Source organism: Rhagoletis pomonella, unplaced genomic scaffold (assembly GCF_013731165.1).
Source record: "Rhagoletis pomonella isolate Grant_MI unplaced genomic scaffold, Rhpom_1.0 Rhpom_scaffold_00002, whole genome shotgun sequence".
Classification (NCBI taxonomy): Eukaryota; Metazoa; Arthropoda; class Insecta; order Diptera; family Tephritidae; genus Rhagoletis; species Rhagoletis pomonella.
Window position 1 is genome coordinate 16,269,700 of NW_023458556.1, and position 25,764 is coordinate 16,295,463.

At 37.9% G+C, this 25,764-nt stretch overlaps 3 protein-coding genes across 3 annotated transcripts in view; 1 reads left to right on the top strand and 2 right to left on the bottom strand.

Annotated features, from left to right (window-relative positions):
* LOC118733152 (cuticle protein 21.3) overlaps positions 1-25,764 on the bottom strand; it is a 147,834-nt gene that overhangs the window by 87,299 nt on the left and 34,771 nt on the right. The window lies entirely within an intron of this gene.
* On the top strand, positions 4,496-23,778 carry LOC118733149 (transcription factor SPT20 homolog). Its single transcript, XM_036462409.1, has 2 exons — positions 4,496-4,899; positions 22,729-23,778. Exons 1-2 carry the CDS (start codon positions 4,561-4,563, stop codon positions 23,464-23,466), a joined length of 1,077 nt encoding a protein of 358 aa, XP_036318302.1. The 5' UTR covers positions 4,496-4,560; the 3' UTR covers positions 23,467-23,778.
* Positions 15,913-16,886, bottom strand: LOC118733151. The gene is made up of 2 exons (XM_036462411.1): positions 16,570-16,886; positions 15,913-16,465 (listed from the first exon to the last, which is right to left on the bottom strand). The coding sequence occupies exons 1-2, from the start codon at positions 16,696-16,698 to the stop codon at positions 16,145-16,147; spliced, it is 450 nt and encodes a 149-aa protein (XP_036318304.1). The 5' UTR covers positions 16,699-16,886; the 3' UTR covers positions 15,913-16,144.

The window sequence follows — 25,764 nt, forward strand, 5'->3', positions numbered from 1 at the left end:
GGCTGTGTGCGGCACATTAGCTTTGTGGGCCTGTGTATTTTAAGGTATAGCGTGAAAAATTGCTTCAAGATCTTTTCCCAAATACATAGGATTAACTAGGGCGATTTGTAATTTAAACATGAAGATATTCGGATCTGGCTGATGGCTCCAAGTTCGACCACAGTGTCCGACCAGGGTCTTCGGTAAGCAAACAAGAAGCTTCTATTTCACTTGCATGTCGTAAATTTACTTTGTCACTCAGACCAAGTTTCATACCACTGTATCTAAGGGAGTATGCAGAAAGTGTGGCTGGATTGGCGCTTCTCGAGGTCACAGGCTTGTCACATTGGGCATTGTGGAATCACAACTTAAGGACCTCACATTTTAAGAAGCGTGTTCTCACAAAATTCCAATTAAAAAAAGCTTACATATTTTTCTAAATTTGTTAAAATTATAATTTACTGGGAAGATAAATTTAACAGGCAGTTAAGAAACCAACCCTAAAAGTAGATAAAAAATCAAATACATTTTTTTGTTTAGTAAATTTACTAAAAGAAGGAAACAATTTTCCATGGGTCAAGGAAAAATTATTTTCCATATAATTTTTAGTGCATTTATAGAAATGTGTTATGTAAGATTTTTTTATTTGATTTTTTTGTCTATGAATGTTATCGGATAACGTATGAGTACTCCCATTTTGGGCATAATTTGAGACCCAAACGTGATATAAATTGCATTATATTTAAACTTTCAATTGATTTTTCAACCAAATTAATGCGCAGTCATTCAAACACAAATTAATTTGTGTGAGCCCCATTCGTTGGACCCGGGAAGTGCATATACGTATATTTTCATTTCCCTTTCAATTACTAAATCTATTTATTACGCTATAACGATTGCCAGTATTTAGCGACTGGCTGCTACTGCCTCTGCGACTGCGCAATAGCAATTGCGTGACAAGTTGCATGGTAACTTCGAGAGCTCCGAACGCCAAATCGCATGCAGGTCACGTGCCCATTTAAGCTAATAAATTGCATACACGTTAGTTGGCCCCACTCACACGTCTACTAGCGCACAAAAGTCACAACTTTACCTGCGTTCTCTCCTCATGCCCTTCCAAAGTGTCTCTCAAAGTCTTTGTAGTTATGTATATCTTTAACTGCTGCCGGTTGGATACGTGCGTCGCTTTGCCCAAAAGTGCCTACGCCGATTTGTAAATTTCGTGGCCGTGGTCAGTTTGGTTGTGAACTTATGTCACACTCCTACCACACAACTTAAACCTAAGCTGAAGAAATGCAAACACAGCAAAATGACAAAAAATACTAACTAAATCCGCTGCTGTTGGTCGACTTAGCGATTATTGCATTTTTTGTTTTGCTACGCTTATAAATATTTTTTGTTTATTTAGGAGCATAGACAGACGACAGCTTTTATGCGAAACAACTTGTAAATTCAAAATTATCTCCGGCATTAACTGCAGTTGATCCAGAGTTAATTAACAAACTTAATGCGGATTAGAGTTTGATTTTATTAACAAAGACCAAAACAACTGTAGTTACATACATAAAAAAATATATAAGTAAATATTCAAGCAGCTTATAAAAATGGAAAAAAATTGCTGACTGTGGGACTCGAACCCACGACTAAGAGACTGCTGTCTATCAGAGTATAATTTTGTTCAGATCAACTGCTCCGTTAATCCGTATAAACGTTGGCGTCTGTCTTGGCTATAATGTTCTTGCTAATACATATGTACACTAGGGTGGTCCAAAAAAAAGTAAAGTCGGAAATTTAATGCTCTCACCCCCTAGTATTGTTCTATACCGAAAAAATATACCCCTGTTTTTTTATTTTAAAATCAAAATATATTTAGAGGTCGCTCAAAGCGCTCAAAGTTTCCCATGTATTTTGTATGGGGAAAAAAAGACTTTTCGTAGAAATGGCATAGAATCCATGGAAATCAGAAGACTTCAGAGAATAATGCCCAATTGTTTATTTAAACATTTTTTAATTTTCGGTATAGAACAATCCTAGGGGGTGAGAGCAAAAAATTTCCGATTTTACTTTTCTCCCATACATTTTTGGACCACCCTAATGTACACACATCCATTGCATTTTATTACTGCCATCGGCGCGTGCTATGGTTTTTGTTTCTAGCCTTTTTTTTATTATTATTTACGCTGCTCATTTGTGGTAATTTGCATGGCTTTTACATACATACATATGTACATACATATTTATATAAGTATTCCGGGCTGTAGGAAGAAGTGTTGCTTGCGAAATAAATATGTATTTAAAGTAAATTGGATTTATTTAGCCTCCACGCTGTCTGTCCGCGTGCACGCAATCAGTTTCTCTACGTGTTGAGCACTGCGTGGGTGTGTGTGTGTGTGTATTTGTCTGCATTTTGTGTTTAATTGTGCTTAATTTGCATTATTTCGGCAAAGCTTTGGCGCTGCATAACAAAGAGATTTTCAAATTCCTTTCGCGTTGTTTGCTATTTTAATGCGATTTACCACACAGCCTTCGGTTGACAATTCGCAATGGCTGTTATTTCGCTATTTTTTCACAGGTTTTGTTACTTAAAAACCGCACAAAAAGCAACAATATTCATCTTAACATTCTTATTGCGGCACTTGGCCTCGAAATTTATTTAGTATTTGTTGTTCATCATTGAGTTGACGTGACAATGTCATGGAGCAAAAGCCAGAAAATGTCTTATTTTCTTTGCAAATGTACACAAATCTCTTAAATAATATCTGTGGCATTATGGTAAAGCAGCTTAAGTGAATTTAGCAGGTGTGTTTTTATATTACAAACGAATAAGTTTCCATTCAAAAATTTTAAACTATACCTATGTCTGGTTAAACGCTAAAATATTATTTGGGAAGCCAATGAAGTATTAATTTTAAGAGAGAATGACCTAACTCGAGGTAAGTGGGTTTATCAAAATGCCGCTGGAAATCTCCTGGCTATAGCAAATTTCAAGATTAGTATTCATGTGTGGTAGCAGAGCGTTTGCTTCAACTCAACATAATTTATACACTCCTACGCACTTTTTAACGCAAAATCGAATCACCTTCGCAAAAAATACACATACACTTGTGGTCAGCTGATTAAGTTAAGTGACATTTTGACCAGTTTTGATTATTTTGTTTTTGTTTATTTAATGTTTATACTTTTTTTTATAAAAGTCTAGCACATTAGATAAGCAGCACCACATAAAGCAACATTTCAAAATTCTTACAAAAATTACAAAAATTCAGCACACTTCAACAATTACACACAAAAATTTAAAACTTTTTTTTCGAAATTTTTGCACAAATTTTAGGTATGCACTCTTTAGCCCATTAACTTTTAGTGGGTTATAGTGCAAACTTCAAGAAGAAATGAATCGCGTTTATTTTTAATAAATATATTTTTTTTTGCTGACGGTGCTAGGTATTCTCCTCCATACGAAAGTCACTGTCGAGCATACTTTGTACACATGGGAGAAAATGCTCAACAGCGTTAGCCAAAAGAATTGTTAAAAATCAACCCGATTTTCTGAGGAATTAAATTGAATTTGATTTTTTAAACATGTGGCAACGCCCCTAAAATAGTTCAGAAATAAAGGCTTTTCAACCCCTGATTTGAAAATACATTTTATTTATTAAATAATTTTAATTTTAATTTTTTAACGGCTGGCAACACTCTTTAAAAATATTCTTAGTGTTCAAACTTAAGATTTGTTAACACTTGTTGATTGACATATTTTGATACTTTATTGCCTATATGTTAACTAAATTCGAATTTTTTAAACAGATGGCAACCCTCTTCGAAATATTTACTATTAACTGAATTTAATTTTTTAAGCGTGTTGCAACCCTCCTACAGTTAAGTTAAGAAACAAAGCTTTTCCAAACCATTTCGATTGCTACTCACTTTTTAATAATGGGTTGCACTTCTGTGATAATTTGAACTTAATTTTTTAAATGGTGGCAACCCGTATCTAAACATGCGTACAAGGTAAAGTAAAATGCCTCGTGAAAATATGTAAGTACCCTTCAGGTAATGGCATTACTTTCCAAAAAGAGATATTATTAACTTAACTATGCATAAGCTACACCCTTTAATACATATAACTAAAAGTGTGTACACTGTACGATCATACATCAACTCCGAAAAAAAAATTAATCAACACATTCAATATTCAGTGGGCGATTAAGGAGAGAAACGTAATAAGCTTAAGCTTACCATGAAAACAGTAAGCTGCATAGTAGAGCACTCATTTTCGACTTCTTAGCCATTCCACGCACATTAACATGGCTTAACGACTTACTTACTTAACAAACACTTTATTTGCGCTCGACGCTCTCAACGCCAGTGCATGCAATGAACAAAAAAAAAAACAAAAAAAAACCAACAGCTTAGCCTGCAAAATTAAGTTGATATAAAACCAAATATCGCAACGGCGCCAGCGCCAATCAGTTGTTGACGAATTAAACGCTCGTACGTCATTGTACATATTGTATTTACCGCAAGTAACGGTAAAAAAAATTTAATCGAGAAAAAACGCGCAATACAAAGGATCCATTAGCAATGGCTTGTCTCGATTGTTCGCACACAGTCACAAAAGTGGTAACGCTCAGTTTATTTGTCGCCTGCCTGTTGCACGCTTCAACGGCGCAATTGTCCTACCACACAGATTCCAATTCGAATTCTTTCACCCTAAAAACTCCATCCTTGCAACAGAGTTTCTCGCGCGTGTTTGGCGGGCAGCAGCAGCAGCAGCAGCAGCAGCAACAGCGTCAACAGGCATCGCCTACAGCACAACAGCTACAACAATTCGCACAACCACTTTCACAGCCACAATTCCAGCCGACACAGCAGCCACAGCAACAACAATACGCGCAACCACAACAATACCCAACAGTTCAGGTGAGTGTTTGGTGGCAATGTGTGCATTAGAGTAGAACTTATTTGAAGTGGCTTTCTTAATCGGAATTATGGTCGTATGGTGAATTTTTTGTGAACAAGAATTTTATATTTTTTTATTGACTTAAAAATCGGGTGGGAAATCTGCAAAAAATTTCTGAATTAATCCATGATTTAATCCACAAACCTATAAGATGAAAAGCCGGACAATAAGAGCATTTATTGTTAAAGGTAGATACGGAGATAGGAGGCTGGAGTGCCAGTCGCTTCAACCACAAGCTGGGCAGATTTTTTTTTGAGCAGTTTTCTTCATCGGAGAAAAATTATAATTCATCGAATGTACCTGAAGGGACTGACGTGTTAAATCATATTCACAAAATCTAGCTTAAGTCATTGTCCTATTTAGGTACATTCCTACATACATTTATAGTACAATCTTCGGAAATTACCGTTTTCATTTCTGAATGTCATTTAGTTCCGACTGCAGTAGATATATCCTTCCAAGGCAGAGGATACACAATTCGTATTCGTCTCCTATACAATCGCTACTAGGAGGCCTAAATTCGAAAATTCAAATTTCGCTTGGTAAAACAAAGAAGGAAAGATACGTGGCACGTAGATATTCCTGAACGATCTTGCTATCAATTTCACAGATATCATGCTAACGCAATTATCCTTTGAGAAGAATTCCTGAAAGGGACTGCTGTGAAGCGATAATATCTATGAAAGAAAGGCGTCCCAAGTACGATATACCGATGGATCCAAGATGGACAACGGGGAGGCGTACTTTGACCAAGATTCAAGTGGCCTATACGCAACCATATTCCTGTGTACGTAGAAGAAAAGACCGGGCCAGAATAAATATTATGTCTAATATTCAGACAGCACTAAAGGCCTTAGACTCATTTAGAACGACATCAAGGCTTCTGGATAGTTGTACAACTCTTCTAAACAGCCAAAGAGTCAATAAGTGACGATGTTATGGGTCGCTAGGCATGAAGGGTTTGAAGGTGGAGCACAAATTCGCATGCACGGTAACGAGTCTTTCTGCGGCACATCCGAAGGATACTCTGTAGAACTACTTAAGGCCAAATTTGGTCCTTAGAAGCTAAGAAGAATCTCACATTGCTGCCCACCGGTTGAAGTCGAAAGGAATGAGAGACAATCAAAGAAATTCATAACTCCTTCCAGATGGAACTCCGAAATACGCCTTGAACTTAGCCTGGAGGGTATTAAATAGGACCCTTACAGGCTACCTGAAAGAACACTGCGAGTTAAATTCTACATGAATAAAGTGGGGCTTTCTATAGGGATCGACTGCAGAATTTGTGGACTGGCGGAGGAAACCTCAGAGCAAATTCTTTGTGACTGCCCATGTATCATATACTGATGCACCTTGGGGAACGATTATACTCCCGATTCAAATTTTGGAACACTGCACCCTCTAATGTTGGATTGACAACAATTAAGGTTTAGCACAATATATCTATTTTAAGTCGCATACCTGACGTAATACTAATAATAATACATTGAGAGTTCCATGCTTCAAGAAAATAACTCCCATCGAACCAACATACAGCAAGGCCATCTACAGTATTTTCGTGAAGATGACTTGATACCGCTTTTCGAAAAAATAACCCCAAGAGTCTAGAGCGTCTGTGTCCATTCGAATAACTAATAGAGTGTGATATTTGTTGTTGGCAGTAGCGATTCTCTGTAGGATGTTGATGCTGGTTTCCAGATAAACGAAACCAGAAACGAAAAGTATAACTGTAAACAGTGATGTAATTACGGATGCGCAAATGCGCCGCCTATTTGTCTTAAAGGCCAATTCGCTTTGGTTTCGTACAAAACTTTGAAAATACCGATCAACGTATCTTTTGTTAAGGACGATGAATCGATACGCCAGCAGTTCTAAGCTCTTATAAAAAAGCAGGATTTCGCCTACGGTCTGTGTTCGATTTACTAGTTCTAAACCACATGTCGGCGGTAGACTTTAGTCTTTCCCACAAAACCCTCTATAGACGATGCTTGGCGCGCTGGCCCTTTTGTAGTAGGCATTATGGCGACATTGCTCTTCTTTTGGGTTATCCGAAGCACGTTTGAATTTCAATCGGGAGGCGTGCTTTCGTCACACCATATTTTGCATAATTTTCAATTTATTTAGGACATACATATTAGTACAATAAGGTACAAGGAAAGCTTAGCTTTATTATTTTTCCTATTGTCATTCAAATCTGCTCAAAGCCAATTAACGAATCGCCTCTGGCGCGTCTTTCTCTCCTTAATTTTCCATATTGTTGCCATTTCGCAGAGTGGAGAATTGTTCATTCCTTAATTTTAGGGTACCCTGGACTTCAGTTATCATCGTTCTTATTTTTACAAGTGCTCGCCATGGTCTTGAGACCTTCCGTAAGGTGTTGAACCTTCTGGAAATTTTTCGACCACCATGTTTTGGCCCTGGCAAAGTTGATTAGGCTTAAACCGTTAGCGATGAGGTCTCTCAGTCAGGTTGTGCTCCTTTACTTTACAGCTGTAGTAGACGTGACAGGGTTCTATTGTATTCTTACGTATGTAAAATCAAAGTATAATCTTTGTTGGCCTACTAAGTACTATTTCTGTGCAACGGAATAAGTTCACAGGAGGGATGGAATTCGAAATTTTAAAGTTGTACCGAAATTGGTTAAAAGAATGGGCCGAAATAAAAATTAAAAGACCGCATATTGAGAGGGTGCCTATTCCTATTTTTGCTTTTTTGAAAAACCTAAATATTTCAGGCAAAAACCACAAGAATTAACTTCTTTAATTCCAAACAAAACTCGGACAAATTCAAGAAATACCAAGAAATTTTCACCAAATCTAGAGGTCTAATTGAGAGATATTACAAGTGCAGAAAATAGCCCAATTGTGCTCTTTTTGCATCATTGCTTCTAAGTGGCTTTTAACTTCCAAACACTATGAAATAATTCAACTAAAAAAGTATTTTTAAACAGAAACTAATCTAACTCCAAATATCTAATTAAAAAAAAAAACAAATTATCTCTTCGGCATCTTTTTATTTGACACTTAATGATTCGCACACATCATTTAGTTCCTTAATGGTCTTCGGATTCACTCGACGAAGAATGTGACGAAGATGATGATGACGAGGACGAGGACGAGGACGAAGATTGTGATGAGCTGCTTCGTGACCCACTATCTGGTGCCGCGGCGCGCTTCTTGCGCTGTTCATCACTCAGAGACTCCCCCGAAAAAATCAAATCTGATTCATTGGAATAATATGATTCAGCACTCATCGAGTTACCTGCACCCAATGCTTGTGAATCGATTTCACGCTTACGTCTACCACCTGCAGGCATCTTCATAACTTCACCATAACCGACTGCCACAGCATCGTTTACCTTAGCACTCATAAATTGTATTTGCTCACCGGCTGTCGCTACACCATTTTCCACCATCTCCTTCATTTGATTGGCCATCGTAAGAGCCGCCTTTTGGAAGTCCTTTAAGAGACAGAAGCTGTTAAGTCGTATTTGATATTAATTTGCTATGACAAAAGTCACAATCACCTGTGGTGCTGGCGCCGCGTGCGTTCCTACCCAGCAAACTGTTACGCTAAGCAATACTTGTATGAGCATGTTTATTTGCATTTTCTGTCCGTTCGTTTTGATTTGATTATTGCAACTGCGAATAATTTATTAATTTATATTCACATGTTTGGGACTTTCATTCGATCGGGGGATTTTTCAAATTGGGTAATTGCGTGTGTGTGTGCGGTGAATTTTGCCAGCTGCACGCAAATTGATGGGATCTCTTTGATAATTACGCAGAGAATTGGTAGTACAACACACATGAATAAGTAATGTATAATATTTAATTATATTGCTTATATGTATATGGTGTTTATTAAATTTTCCATTTCCTCAGGCTATCTAAATACCCTAAACAAAGTATTTATTACAAACACTGTGGAACAGCAATGTTAGGGCCGCAACGAAACGATGTCCAAACATAAGTATCGACCAAATAAGGGTCGAAAATAGCCACAATGGCTCTGAATTAAATAAATGCGCTAAGCAACAGTTTAGGAATAGGATTTACATAAGTCGATTACGATTCATACAAGGATGAAGGTAAAGTTCGGTGTGTAAAAGAAGAAAGGGGAAAATATATAGATTGAAAGTAAAAAAAAAAAAAAAAAGATTAAGGCGAAAAGGAAGGTAAATTTAAATACCAAAAAAATTTCAGAAGGGGGGTTTGAATATGTATGCAAATATAGAAAATAATGTAGATAAATATCAGGATAAAGGTAATGAAAATGATAACGATAAAAAATGAAAAGAAAAATATAAAGATAAACATAAAGTTAAAAATCAAATTAAAAAAACGATAAAGATAGAGAAAGTGATAGAGACAACAAAATAAACTGAAGAATGAGATATGTTATGGCATGCTATGTTACGTTATGTTATGCTACTACCCATGGGCGTAGCCAGGTAGGGGCAGGGGGGTGCTCGAGCCCCCCCTAACTTTCGAATTTTCCTCATATATATATAAAATAGTACCCTGAAATGCCAGCTTAATAGGGTCGAGCCCCCCCTCCCCCCCTAAATTTCATTCTGGCTACGCCGATGCTACTACCAGTAGAGTACTTAGTAGCACTGCCACTATAGCTACTAAATACAGTCGACATCGAAGGTATGGCTGCTGCAGCAGGCGCTGCATTCTTGACTGGCTGCTTAAATAGCTGACTCAGTAAACCTAACCTTAGTTTGTGCTGCTCACGCTGCTTTTTGAAAAATTTTTCATTCTGCTTCGATTGCCTTTCTCATAGCATAGACAGGCGGCAACGGTATACCTGATTAACATAGCAGTTGATCTGCTCAAAATTGTGCTTTGACAGACATCAGTATTGCGAGTTAGGAAAGCTGCGAGGTCGTAGGTTAGAATCCAACGGGCAGCAAAATTTGTTTATATATTTTTGTTTAGTTCTTTGGCTCTTTTTGAGTTTTTTCTTTATAAAAATTAAACTTTAAATATTTAAAATTTTAAATTTCAAAATTATCGAAACAGAGATCGAGCTTGGGCCCAACCCAACGACTGACCATTTTGATCAATGTTGTCATCGAAAATGCTTCTGTTTCTAGGGCTTAATCCGGACCAACTGCAGTTTATTCAAGTGATAATTCCGAATTAGCAAGTTGATCCCGATCAAGTCTGCCGTCTGTTGGTGCTATTACATTCCCCATATTTATGATTATGTTTCGAAAAATAGTCATTAAGATTATAGCCAAATGGAATGGAATTTTTTAAATCGAACCAATTTTTTTTCATTGCCTAGTAGAATTCCGGCATTTCTGATCAAAAGGGGTTTTTTGAGAATATTTTTACTTTCTTCGTTGTTGTGTTTCAAATAACTGTTAAATCGTCGAAATTTTTTTTCTTAGGTATCTTACCGGATAACGGACCACGTTAACCATTTTCAATAATTGTTTCTTCGAAAAAATGGTACTTCAACAAGGGGGATGAATGGTGATAGTAGGTATATTTTTGAGAAATTGTTTTTTCATCGCAGAAATAAAATCGGAGGTTGGCAATTGCCTGCCGATTTATGATTCACAGAAAAACATGGATTTCAAAGAACGTTTTTCTAGTAAATGTATTCAGGACTCTGCGTACTGATCAAAAATATTTTTGTTCCTTGAAATATTTGCTTGCAAAAGATTTCTTTAAACATTTTAAATACTTACGTACGTATGTAAATGGTAAATTTAAATACTTTTGATATTTGTAACTACTTCTTTTTAATCTAGTAATTATTAGTATGTTTTCGTTTTATTATGGTGCATTCTATGTAATATAATACAGATGTGTTATCTGGTCAGCAATACAAACAACTATTCAAATTTAAAACCATCGCCCTCATATGTTTTCCCTTCATTTGCGTGTTCGCAATTCATATTGCACAACCAAATATTCTCAAATAATGCCCATATCGTCAGTAAAATAATATCTTCTTCTATTATATTAAATTTTAATATAGTCAATTTCGTTTAAAACAATAAGCCACAAATTATAATTACTGATTGGCATTTAATTGCTGGTATCCAACATTGGTTGGTTAAGATATTGCATGTTCGATTGCGGCCAGTTATGAGTAAGTCAATGTGGTTGAAAGGCAGATATAGCAAAAACATATGTGTGTATATATAAATACACATATGTATATTAATATATGTATGTATTTAAGGCATTTTTTGTATTGATATTAAATAAATGCATTCTATGCAAAATAATTTTCATGCATATACCATACTAAAATTTAATTATTGCTAAAAATTAAAACCAACTACCTTTGAAAAAAATCAAAAGTATTTGTTAAATATTTCATATTTGAAAATTCGATTATTAAATGAAATACAATTTCAGCAGTACGCTGGGGAGAGCTCCCAATTAACTAAGGAACCACGGTACTTGCTGTTTTAGCCTTTCTTTACGAGTGCTATTAACGTTGGTCAATATAAAAATATAATGTGGCGTATTTTTGTTTTCGTACGTATCGAAAATTTGAAATATGTGTATTAGTGGGAGACTCAACAAAAGTACGACCTTCAGCTATCTATTTAATCGATGAAATCTTTGTATGAAATTTAACGTTTTAGAAAATATTTCGCGAGTGGGTTGGCTGAAAAATCCTGGCCAGGATATTTTTAATTAAATATTCAAAAATTATTATTTAGTGAAATTTATTATTCATACCTTCCTAACCGATAAGTAGTTTCACATTCTATATGCTTAATACTTTCGATTGGTATATAATTTTTTTATTAAAAAAACGAGTCAAAAATTTAAGAAATTATATAATTTTTATTATTATTATTTTTTTATTATATTAATTCTTCAATATTTAATTAAAAATATCCTGTCCAGGACTTTTTCAGACAACCCTCTAGCGAAATATTTACTAACACATTAAATTTATGCAAAATAGATTTCATCCATTAAACAGATGGGTGAAGGTCGTGCCCTTGTCGGTTCTTACACTATATAGAAAATGATAAGAAAATTTTATGATTTTCGATTCGTACGAAACCAAGAATATGTTGTATTTGGAATGAATTGCCGTCACATCTTGTCAAACTTGTTTGGAGGAAAACTGGTTTTGACGATTCGAGACGTTGAATGGCTGGGCGATGATGCGCATGAATCACGTATGACGACAATCGTTTGGATTGTTTGATCATTTGAGCAATATCTTCAATTCGATTTCAATTTGGCTTCACGCAACATGTAACAGCATCACAAATACATGAATCAGTGTTTTGACGACATCGTTTTGTCAGTATCGTTTGAATGACAATCGCTTTAAAGTTATATGATTCATGCCCTGATCTCTTTGCATTATGAAATACATGTCGTTGCGTATACGCACCGTTGGTCATTTTTAGAGGTCAGATTTTGCGCCTATTTCACGAATTTTTTTATACATACAGGTGTGATTTGTTATTTTAAGACTAATTATTCAAAGTATGATGAATTATACGTAATTTTTTGATTTTTTATATGGTTGTGGTTAAACTCCGTTGACGTTCTTAAACTAATTTAAACAAAGCTATTCTTTTTTTTAATAGAAAAATCTATTTAATGAGTTAACGAATTTAGTACAAATTAAGCACTTTAATTTAATATTATTATTATTGTTATTAATAGTTGTTCTGCAATGTTTTAATTATTTTATCTTTAAAATATACCATTATAAGGTTAGGTTAGATTTTCTTGGCTGCCCTCATCCAGCACAGGAAAAAGACACACTTAGGCCACCATACACCCAGAAAAAGGTTTAGTTATAATAACCAAGATTTGGTTATAGTGATCAAGTGGCATAGTTGGATATGGCGAAATAAATATATAGTTCGCGAAAGTCTGCAATTTACTTAAGACTTCTAGTTGGGACAAATGTATATTTGTTAATAATTACAAAACGACTACCTTCATTGGACAATATTGTTAGTTCAATAAAATCATTGTTGAGCAAATATAAACAATGCTTTGGTTGATACAAGTTTTCAATTAATCTTGTGAACTTGCCGTAGACTTGAATCAGCTAACCGTTTATTATTGGGAAAAAAGTTTCAGTTTGACACAAATAAAAATTTACTCGATGTTTGTTGTGTTTACTTTCTTCTTTTATTTGCATATATTAAGCATAAAAATACGTACATATTTACATAAGTTAGTTACTAAAGTAAATAATACATATGTATATGGTGGTAAGAATTTCCTAAAAAACAACGATGAAACAGGAACAGTCGTGCGAAAACCCAGGTCAATATCTGCTGGAAGTATACTGCTTTGCTTTTTCCTTAGCTAAATAGACACTTTCAAATTATAATTCACATGAATTATATATCCACTGAAAAACCCCGGTTGGCATCAAACTTTATATTTTTAATTAAACTTTAAACTATGCGCGCACCGAAACAACCCGCGATGATAGCAAAACTGAAACTGTGACAAACAAGTATGGGCATGTCATAGCACACATGGCGCAGCGATCGACATGCCATAGCTTACTGAGCGCTCTGGGACCACATGCGTGTTTCACCCATATACGAACAGCGGTAGCGGAGCAATGATTTCCACGCACAATGCAATGGTCGGCATACTAGCGCATTCAAACGATTCAATAAGTGGGACTGTGTGCATTGCTCAGCTGGCGCTCTTCGTATGTGCTCAGAGAGCGCTCAGCATTCTTTAGGGGTGGCTCACAAGCATGAATATGTTCCACTCTCAAACCAAATCGTGGTTGTCTCAACTAAGATTTGGTAACTATGACTAAACCACGTGTTGAAAGAAAGCTTATCTGCATTAGCAGAGCTTAATAACATCCTTTTATGAACCATACGTTAAGTTGAATGGAATTTGTAGAAATATGCTTCAAAGAAATATTTATTAGTATTAACCAAACCCTTCAACTAAATTAACGATTTGTTACAACCTAGATGAATATTAGAAGCTTTAATATATTTAGTTATAATAACCAATCGATGGTAATTGTTCCCAATCCTTGGTAACAGTTCCCAAATATTGTCAAAATTCGGGAACTAAATATCTTTAGTTGTCGAAACTAATCCTTTTTCTCAGTGTAGGTTAATTGTGATGCTATGTTAGAGACTCCTTGTCTGCATCCTCTTATATAAGAAATATTACCCGTTTTGATGAAGCGCACAAAGTCGTTGATGCTGGCTTAATCCACTTCAGCAAGACATTCCTTCATATCACGGCAGCTGTGACAGTAATCGTTTGACAGCGAACCCATTGTCGCTGAGTCGAAGCAGTGGTTGCCTTAGGCGGAGGAGAAGGTGAGATCTACGCTTAACCAATTTAGGCCTAATATATATTGCAATCCTACACGTGGGCTGCGTGACTGATCTTGTGGGCGGGAATTTGTAGCCCAGGTGCCTTATAACTGTCTTGTAGAAAGTATAGCAAGATCTCTAGGGCTTTAGTAGATGCTTAAGGTAAAGCTCCCGCGATAATCATGCACGCTACTCATTAAACCTTTTTTCTTAGCTTTTTTGCTGTGTACATCCAGTCCACAATGTATTGCCTCAAGCATATTTTCTTCTACAAAACAAAAACGGTGCTAATCTGTATAAGCACTGACTTGCGGACAGCACCCAAAGAGGTCATGAATGTCATCCTGACCATCTTGCCAACAGATTAAGTGGGCATACAATGCACCCCAAACGCTGCACTAACGCTACTGGAACTAAAAAGTGGTAAAGCACAGAGAGGTGGTCATACTACCACTTTTGAAAACCAAAATTTGCTGAACAAAACGGACATACAGACATAGCAAGTAGAGCATCTTTAACAGAAGGAGTCCCGGGGCATGAAAATTCCATTCGGTTCTACACTGAGGGATACAAGCTTCATAATAGGGTAGGCGGAAGAGTATACCATTGCAGTGTGTTTTAGGCTAAACTAGCAGCTGTACAAGAAGCTGCTGGCAGTCTACGTTATACTGTGGTCAAAACAAATATAATTTATATCCCAACAGTCAAGCGGCTATAAAAATACTTGTTTCCGTCCTCAGGTAGAACAGTTCTCCTTGCATCCGGTATGGGTACCAGGACATAGCAACATACCGGGAAACGAGAAAGCAGACGATCTTGCATGAAAGGGTACTTCCACACCATTTTCGCCGACCTGGCCGATCGCTGCCTGCAAGCTCAGAATTAGGGAATTGTTCCTAAAAAAAAGGCACTGGCAAGGTGTGGCCAGAGTGGAACATAAAAAAATCTTGGGAGCTTCTATCCTTGCAGAGTAGAGAAATATTGTTAGCCATAGGCACAAACTTTTAGTGAGACGTGCAAAGTGATTAGGAGTGCCCCACAATGACTTCTGCTGAAGCTGCCTTGAAGAAGAAGAACCTGTGCCTATCAGGCACTTGCTGTGCGAATGTACTGCACTTTTGGGCAAAGGCTTTTCAAACGATTTATGCGCAGCGGAAAAATTGAACATATGGCAGCTGATCAGATTTGCTGATTCAACAAATTTGTTCAAGGATTAGTAGGGGTGTTTAAGAACTCTGTGGTATCACAAAAGGCGCATTTGCAGGCCTAACGGTGCTGGGAAATTTACCAGTAACCAAGTGAACCTAACCTAACCTAGCATTTTCCATACTGATATATGTCCAATGCATTGCAAGCGTATATTTCGTCTTTAATCGAAATCGTCCATGGATATGAAGACGGATTTTCAGAGCGTTGTTTGTTCGTCGAGAGGGCTCTGCCTTTCTATTGCCAACGAGCCTAATGTAGCCTCTGCTGGCAAGAGTTATTCTTCGCTTTGTCTCCAGCTAACTCTAGTTTACAGTTATACCGCCAAATAGTGACGTGGACCACCAAATAAATACCACGATTTAATGCAATTTTTTAAAACCCAGTTAATCGAAGAAAATTCTAATAAACAAACACCCTTGTTTAACTGGATAAGCGCTGAATTTTCATTTTATTTCCATTTATTTTACACCACAATTAAACGTTATCAAGTACCGAACAGCGTTTAAAGTATTCAAAGAATTAACGTTAATTACAGCAAGCTCCTTCCATTCACATAGTATTTGCATAACCTTCAGCAATTGAAATTCAAACTTACAAATGTATGTATGTACATTCAGCCTTGACTCCTTTCACCTGCTGCTTTCTACATAGCCTCACTCATTCGCATCGCCATTAAATTGCTAGGCAAAAAGCCTCCAGATAGCACCAATAACAATTCCCGCCAACTCAACCAACGTTTGCATCATTTGTCCAAAGTTTTCGCTGAACCACTGCGAAGTCGCACCGCTGTCCGCCTCGCCGCCGGCATCATCTGCTGCTCGCACAAAACGCGAGTGGGTATTTGCAAGCGTTTTCGTTAGCGCTGAGTGCTCATCATTGTGGCGGTGTGCAGCTTCAGCTTCAGCTAATTGACCAGTGGGAGTTAATAAAGCATTACGAGTAACAGGCTGCAAGCGTCGTACGTTGCGCTGTAGGGCATTGCTTCGCGGCTGTGCAGCTAACTGTAATGAATATGTTTCTATATAGTTTTTACTTTTTATTTTTTTATTTTTTAAGTTTTAAATTCCTTAAGCTGAATGTAAGTTTATACTCTATATACGTATACCGTTTGTATTGGAGTTCGTTGTCTCCATTCGGCAGCTGTTAGCGTTGCTGTTGTTGTAGCTTTTAAATACAAAAGGAAACTTAAAACGCCTAAGGAAATGCGCAACAAATTTAATTGAGCTTCCTTCATTCTGTCGTCCAATTATCGCATGTACCGAGTGCAAACTAATTGTTCAGCCGATTTACCTCACAACGCGCTAAATGCTGCGGGATATTCAATTGCTCACGTTGTGAAGGAATCGCGCTCGCGTACGCTGAAGGCTATGAAATGGCTGTGTTGGGTAGAAATAGCTACTGTGCGGGTTTACTTTCAATTAGAGATTTAAATGTGTTAGCATTCTAATGAGCGTTTTATAAATCGCTAGCGAAATACTTTACATTATTGTGTAAATACATACATACATAGATACTTTCGTTTAACATGAAAATCCACTACAGATTGTTGCCATTTTTAATTGGCGGAAATTGGTGCGGAAACAGATAATGGTTTGTAGATTTAAAGTGATAGTGGATTGAAAATTGGACTACATTGGCTTTAGCTTTAAATTTTCTCACACGGGTATAACTTTTTGTTAGATTCCTGTAAATGTAAACCTATTTATAAATATGCTTGGAACAGTATTTAAAGTATCAGTGTGGGTACTAAATACACAAATGCTTACCATTTGAAGATATCTACATAAGTACTTAGCAAAGAAACTTAGGCTTAGTCAAAAAAGTACTTCTTGAAGAATCGGTTGCGCGTGTTGGCCAAGGCGGGACAATGGCAGAGATAGTGTTCAACTGTCTCCACCTCTTCCTCGTCCCTGCAACCACGACAAAAATCGTTGATGGGGTATCCTAGCCTTTTTCCATGCGCGCCCATCAGGCAGTGTCCGGTGGTTAACCCGACTACTATTTAATCTGAGAGAGGGACGGTCTAGCCGGGTAAGAGCTATGGATCGCTTTACATCAATCTTTGGCCAAATTTGCCTGGTAGTAAGGCAGGTGGTTTCCACAGCCCACCTGATATTTACCTCCTCGAAGAGTTCCGTCTTTAGTCTGTGTTTGCAGGAGGTTAGAGGTATGCCCGCATTCTGAGCGGAATTGACTTCAGATATTTCCGTCCCCCTCCTTGCCAGATCATCGGCTAGGCAGTTGCCAGTAGTGTCCCAATGTCCAGGGAACAGTCAAGGAGCATTTTAACGCCAGCAGGTTGAGAATCTTCCTGCATTCTATGGCTACTTTGGACGTTGTTCCGTTAGAATTGAGTGATTTGATAGCAGCCTGGCTGTCAGAATAGATAGCAATAGGCCATCCTGGAGGGGCGGAGGATATGAGCCACCGAGTCGCCTCGATTATGGCGTTTAATTCTGCTTGAAAAACACTACAATGGTCCGGTAAGCGAAAACTGAGGTTTAGTGCAACTGGCACGAAATTTTCCGTAGAGATCCACACGTGGCAGATTTAACATGATTGCCAGAGATGGCAGCCGTCTTCTGTTGTCTTTGTCGTCTTGTGTTGTTTAGCGCAGGCCACCATACGGTGACCCCGTAGAAAAGGATGGGTTTTATCACAACTGTGTACACCCAGTGTACTATGTGAGGTTTCATTCTCCATTTTTTGCCTAAAGCCGTCTTACAGACATAAATGGCGGTGTTGACCTTTCTGGAGCGGTCTTCAATGTCTCGCTTCCAGCCAAGTTTCTTGTCTAGAATAATTCCAAGGTATTTGACCTCAGTTGAGAGAGTAAGTGCCACCCCGTTTGGGGTGGGAGGTTTAAATAAGGGAGTTTTATACTTCCTTGTGAAAAGTACCATTTCTGTCTCATAACTCAATCAGGACCTGAAGATATTTGCCCGTTGCCACGATTGCTATGTCATCTGCATACGCTATGACTTGACAACCGGTGCCCTTTAGGCTTAGAAGTAGGGTGTTCACTGTTAGATTCAAGAGTAGTGGAGAGAGAACGCCCCCTTGGGGGGTGTGTCTGGTCACATACTATGTAATGGAACCATCCCCCAGTTCAGATAGAATAGTTCTCTTTTCGAGAAGGAGCCCAAGAAAATCCACCGGACCCCGCTGCATCTCCGCCATAAGAAGGGAGTTAACAACAGACTTCGGGTAGACATTGTTAAAAGCACCCTCTATATCCAAGGCCACGGATTTTCCCTTGGAATATGCATGCTGGTTCGGGGAGAGGTTGCCAGTTTTTATATTCCGTCGAATATATTCGTCGATGAGGCTCTCTAGAGTTTGAACAAAGAATGAAGTGAGGCTTATAGGTCTGAAATCCTTCGGTTTCACTATTGTTATCGTTTATTGCATCGAATTTTTTAAATAATTTTTTGAAATAATCATATTTTTAAAATTTCCGAGTCCTTCTAAAAAAATATCCGGAAGTGGAAGAGAAAAGCCAAGTACGCATTTTTACTATAAATTACCCATAGTTTCGCGAATATATTCAACTTTTTTGTGTGTAAAATTTACTGTCGCGCGGTGATATATACCTGTGATTTATTGTATCATTCCCCACCGTGAGAAAGTTAGTTCACTTTTCTTCATTTGAATTAAAAATTTTATTACATTTTGTACATTAAATTTCTTTTAAATACGAGTAGAATAATTTTTTTCTATGAGGAAATGTGCAAATACTTTTAAGTACACAATAAATGTATGTATATACATGTATGTATGTTGCTTTTGCTAAAAATAAATATATGTGTATGTATGTATGCTGAATATTTCTAATGACTGTTCCACGCCATACATAAATGTCTCCACCAAAATCTTACGACTGCCCGCCCTTACTTCCAAAGTTCTCTTCCATTCGCTTCATCGCATCCATCACCGACGATGCTATATGTTCGTATACACGATTCATATTTTCAGAGAATTGCTGCAGATGTGCCATGAACTGTTCTTTCAACTCTCTTTCCTTGCTCTCGCCCAGTCCCTCCGGATCATCAGCTTCCGTTTGACGTCGACGACGTTGGCTACTTTTCGATTTCGATTTCGATTTGGAATTTTTCGCTTTCTTTCCGGCCGCTGCCTTACGCGCTTTCATACGTGCTATGCGGCGACGCGCTTCATCGACAATATCATCACCGCCGTCAGCTGTATCGGTGCCACCACCAGTACCACCCGCGCCACCACCATGGCAAGGTGCATTCAGTTTGCGCATAAGTTGCGTAAAGGAAGTTCTCGGCCCCGTTTCGGAAGTCAGCTCACTGCCATCGAGCGAACGCTTACGTCGAAGTTCCTCATTCCCATCTATGCTCATGCCTGGTCGCTCACGCAGAGCTGCGCCATTTTGAAAAAACTCAGCCACTTGATTGCCTTGATCGAAGAAGTTCTGCGAAAGCGAGACCTTTTTAGAGGCATGTCTTTATTATACGTATGTATATATTTAATGCGCTTACCTTTGGCATTGGTGTTGCTGCCAGCAACAGCGTCAGGCTGCTCCATATGCAAATAGCGGTAAGACCTCTTTGTAAATACATGGCTCGTCTTCCGCTCATTTTGTGGTGTCCCAAGTAAGCAGCCCAGGACCTTTTGCAAGATACTCCTATTTCATTCAATGTGCTGTGAGTGCTCTAAAGCAACTGATGCATGCAACAATTATTTATTAAATTTATGTTCAGTATATGTGAATATTTTTTTTGTTCCTTTTCTATGATTGCAATTACAATTAAGTGCATTACTGTGCATCTGTCGGTTTCGTGCTTTCGTGTAAACTGCAAACTGCTATCGACTCATCTCTTTGGTGGCGTTTAATTACTGATCTGTAGCTAATGGCCTGATTGCGTCCGACATGCAATAGTTCAAAGAATTACATTTGCGCGGTTATTTAATGATTATCAGCCTTGATTTTACCTACTTCAAAAAACAAACATCCGCTGGTTACATAATATTTGCTGGAATTGTTTTCGCAGTCGAACTATTCTACATAAAGGGTGTTCGATTTAATTTTCGTTTGGCCGAAATAGTGGGTTTTAGGCTTCTAGGTCATATCCCATTGTGATGACTAAATAGGTGGTCAGCAAATTACCTGAGTAGCCGACAGTTGTCAGTAAACTTTCAAGATCAAACCACTAAACATCCCCGTTGTTGTGTAACTTATACATTTCAAGGCTTCCTCAGCCACCGGAGGTAGCTTCCTTCATTTCATACACTAACGGCTGATCGATACACATTGGCGCCCGGAAATGGAATTGATGATCTCTGCTCAAAATAAACGTCTAACTATCCGAACTTTCTCGCTGCTTCACAGCACAGAACCTAATACTCCTCTTCACCACCTAAGCGAATGAGGTCAGACTTCAGCCTCCAACCAGGCCAAATTAAAAATAAATCTATTCTCGCCGAAGATTAAAAAATAGTAATACATATTTGGAAAAAAACGGAATAAAATTATTAATCCGAGAGATATGATAAATGAATGTTCCTTAAAGATAAAACACAAACAACGAATTTTGTATATTTCTAACTCGTTGGTCTGATGGAGTCGATTGTGTGAAGCCTTTCGCAGCTGATCTTGCTGATCTGAAGGCATCCCTTCAGCTATTTATACAGGGTGTCCTAGATTACCCATCCACCTCCTTTAAAAGGGAGGGAAACGTCTTTTATTGAATAGCGCAAAAATATTACCTACCAAATCAGAGATGCTCTATCTTTTGGTGGTATTGACGATTTCCAGTTTCGCCGGCAAGTGGGTTAAACTGTCTGAAAATCCAATTTTTTTTTTTTATTAGACATACATATTTTTGCTACAGATGCGGTTTCTGAGGATAAAAATACGCAGCTTTCGTTTGAAACTTTTTCTCCGAAGTGCCTTTTTTAAGGTCTAAATTACTGTCGAACTTCAACTCGTCCTGGACTCCTAAAATGGACGAAAATTTTCTTACTGGAAAACTAAAAAATATGAATCACCAAGTCGGGGACGCTGAATCTAAGGTTTCGACCGGAAGTCAATTATTTTAACCGCAAGACCATTCCTGAAAAAAGTCTACTACACAAGTTAAGTATTTTGGTCCAATGAATCCAAATTTGTGGTGAAAAATGCGTGTCCTATTTAAGAAAATGGACTTCTGGTCGGTTTAACCCGCATCCGGGCGAAACTGGAAGTCGGTAATAATACTAGAAGATAAAGCATCCCCGACTTGGTGATTCATAATTTTTCGTTTTCCTATAAAAGCATTTTCGTCCATTCAGCACAACGAGGCACACGCCATAAATCGGAGGAGAAGCTTGGCGAAGCACCAACATAATGTGTAAGCACCAATCCATTGTTATTATTATGGCTGCATTTCTTTATTCATTCTGAACGTTTGGAATAAACTTTTTTGTTTACTTATTCTTTAGAACGTTCCTGATGATATGTTAACGTATATTTCAATCGCATTCTGTTTATTCTGGCTGTGAAATGGGACTATCCGGAATGAATAAAGAAACGCAGCCTATATATTTTTTTATCAAGAATACGCAGTAGAATGAAACAATCCACCGTTGCTTTAATTGGCACTGAGATTACAAGTCAACAATGAGTAAATTTTTATAAATCCTAAGTATCAAGGTGTATTAAACAATGTGGTGTTGGGGCGACAGCTGAGTTTTTCGCCGTGGAGGCCATTACGTCAAAATAATGTGTTTGTTGTAACTTATACCAATGACAGTATGGACATCAGCGTATAATTTGTTAGTGTAATTTTTTACTTATATACGGCCAACACCACCTTGTTAAATACGCCTTGCTAAGTATGGTCACATGCCTTCCAGTTTACTTTATAGAAGTACTTTACAAAATAATAAAAATAAAACAGAGTTCAAATGTCTCGCAAGCAAAGCGTAGAACTTTGCTTTTTATTTCTATTTCTGTTTTGTTCCATAAATATTTAAAACAAATAAAAATCCGCTTAAAAGTCTGCTCAAAATCATAAGTTTCGTGGAAAATAGAAAAATAAAAAGCTCTTCAACAACATACATACAATACATACATACATATGTATGCACACACCCATAATAATTCCACCAAAGAGATGTATACGTCCGAGGTGAGCCTTCGAAAGTACCAGCTTTTAAGTTGAATGTCCTTTGACATTTGCCACTTATTCTTTTTACGCACATTTAATATCAAAACTTTATATTAATCATTAGTTTTTTCTCCCATCTCTCGTTGCAGTATTCCAACGCCGCTGACACCCAGTCGCCCTACCAACAGGCGCTGCAATATTCACAGTCGTCTTACCCATACACCCCCCAGTACTCGACGACTCAGTCAACAACACCCGCCTACGCTGGCCAACAGCTCGCCCAACAGCATTACGCCCAAACATTGCAGCAAATCCAGCAGCAACAGCAACTGCAAAACCAATTGGACCAACAACAATTGCTGCAGCAACAACAGCAGCAGCCGCAGCCGCATCGCTACTCCGCGCCGAAGTCTGCACAGCCAAATCAGGTCGATCAACTGCAAGCCGCTTACCTTGCTTACCAGCAACAGCAGCAGCAACAACAATTACAGCAGCAGCAGCAGCAGCAGCAACAACAACAACAACAACAACAATTTGTTAGCCAGCAAGAATACCAACAACAGCTGCTGCGTCAACTGTACAGCGAAAATCGCCCAACGGCAGCCGCCTTCACTGCTGGCGGCAATCAACAGAACAGCCCCATTTACACCACCTCCGACTATGCCAACTACATGCAACAACAACAACGATTGGCTGAACGGCAATTCGGCTCGGCGCCAACTGCTGCCACCATCACTGCCAACAATGGCTTTTCCACAACGCCCATCTCGCCCACCATCGACAGCGCCAGCAGCACAACCGAAAAGTTGCTGGGCGTGCAGTACTCGCCATCGGACAAAGTGTCGCACGTGAAATTCTCCAGCGGCAATCTGCAGTATAACTTCTAAAGGACGCATTAGTTACATATGCAGCTTTTTGTGTTAGATATTATTGGTGTGCAGATATTATTGGTACGCTGGATGAAGGATTGATGTGTGTGCGGTGTAAACGTCCGACATCCGAGGCATACAAATATACACAAAAAAAATAAAAAATAAGCTGCAAAAGCAGTGAGGGTGGCAAGCTTTGGTCAACTACATAAATTCCTAAAAATTTGGCATCGAATTTCATCTCTCCAGTCTGTCTGCGAGAGTAAATTATTTAAATCATTATGAGCCCAAAAAGATAACGATTTCTGCATATAGATTTTTGTATATAGAACAACAGTCATCTAAATTTAAGTTATCCTTCTTTTTTCAAATTTAATTTATTCGATTAGCTAAAAAAATTTGCAATACATGGTTGGAAAATCTTCGACTGTTGGAAAAATTCCTTTAATAAAGTAACATATTTATGCGCGTGCGAGTATGTGTGTATTTAAAAAACCAACTTCGAGAGTTGTTTCTTGCCAATGTGTTCATACATATGTATCTCAGCAGACCCGTCAGGCCTTAAATTAAAATTTTTTTATGGAAACATTTTGGTCCAACATTTTCACCACCAATTCACGTTCACGATTTCCAGTGGCACATTGCAAAAGGCATATTTACATTGCCGTTCTAAATAACCTAACGAAAGTGTTATATCCGCGAAGAAGTTCTTGAAATTTCTCAGTGATCTGGCGCATGATCACAACATGTTTATTCGCACAACGAAATAAATTTGAAGAACTTTTTCCTCTTCACTCCCTGACGGCAACACTGATCCGGTTCGATGGTGAATCTATACCTGAAACTGTATAGTGTAGTTGGTGGCAATTTCAAAATGGGTGAGTATCGTTGTTCTTCAGAAATCCAATAAAGATTGACTCATTCCATAGGTAATGGCCAATCGGAACACTCGGGTTTTCGACATACTCAGTGGTCCAGTATGTCGATGTAATCGGACATGCACGGCACTTTTTCTCACTTGATGATTTTCATAAGAAACATAACACGATTTCTGGTAATAACTCGACTCCCAAGCCACTTGGCGGATCAAACTGTAAATCTAACCTATCCAGAGACCCAAAAATCCAGAGACAAAAATTTGGATAAAATCGGTTCACTCACGAACACACGCACAGAAGAGTTATATATACATACATACAAATATACTTAGAAGTTGCTGTAGCTTTGGAAGGCGGCGCGATTGCTTTTCCAATAACATCCACTTTTTAATGAGTATGCGATTGCCTTCATATATCTCCATACCATGTTCGAGTGCTCCACCATAAAAAACTTCCAGAGATATGCATATGAAAAATACGGTTTGTATGGAAGGTGCCGCGCACCCTTTACTAGCGGTATAAATTAGTTTTTACGACCTATTCACGAACCTAACAAATATACGCAAATAATTTCATAAAAAATTAGTCGATTAGTATTAAATTTTGCTGATTTGCCGCCTTGGGTTGGTAAAAAAAAGTATCGCGGCATGAAGTGGTAATCGTGGAGCGTGATTTTCGTTCGTCGAGAGAGAGAGCTCTGCTTTTAAATTGCCTACCAAGCCCGAAGCAAGGCCTTGTCCCGCAGTAGCGCCTTTCCGCAAGCATGATTCCAGACTGACATTACAGGCAATGTTTGTGTTGGATCCTAAGTAAACAAGGCCTTTCCCAACTTCAGCGCAATAACTGCCAAAAGTGACGTGTGACACAATAGCCTAAGGACTCTCGTTCTCGTCATCGTTTGCCGCTGAGGCGGTTGCAGCGCCAATCAAAAAGATAAAAATACACTTAAATTTCAATAGTACGTATTGGGCGCGTTTCTAAGACGTAGCTGTTGTTAAACTGTTGAATGTTTGTCTTAGAAACGCACAGTTGAGTAGTTCCGCTCAGCTCAACAGTTGTCAACTTTCCGCTATTTTTTCAGGCAGAAAATTTTTACGCTACCTAAACTCAACGAGTTGGGCTTAGCCTAAACAGTTGATCGTAAAGACTTAAGCCGCTTGTATTAAATTTAACGCCGCTTTGTTAGGATCGCAGTTGCAAACAAATTTATTCTATTTTATATTACTGATGTTATAAAGTAACTAAAATATTTTATACTAATACCACGTTTCTAAATATATGTTTTAAAAATGTTTGCTATATAATTATACACTGTTTAATTCATTATAACACTGAACGATTTTTTCAACACGGCGGCAGCTCAGCGTTGAATTCTAAATACTATCGGCGCAACTATCTCAATTTATTGCAGTTTCATTTGTTTACATTTATCAGTTGT

Excerpts from the sequence above, each read along its gene's own strand:
- LOC118733151 (XM_036462411.1), bottom strand. The coding sequence starts at position 16,698 with ATGAAGGAAGCTCAATTAAATTTGTTGCGCATTTCCTTAGGCGTTTTA. Across the intron at positions 16,466-16,569 it reads AACGAACTCCAATACAAACG|TTAGCTGCACAGCCGCGAAG; the intron begins GTATACGTATAT and ends TATTCATTACAG.
- LOC118733149 (XM_036462409.1), top strand. The coding sequence starts at position 4,561 with ATGGCTTGTCTCGATTGTTCGCACACAGTCACAAAAGTGGTAACGCTC. Across the intron at positions 4,900-22,728 it reads AACAATACCCAACAGTTCAG|TATTCCAACGCCGCTGACAC; the intron begins GTGAGTGTTTGG and ends CTCTCGTTGCAG.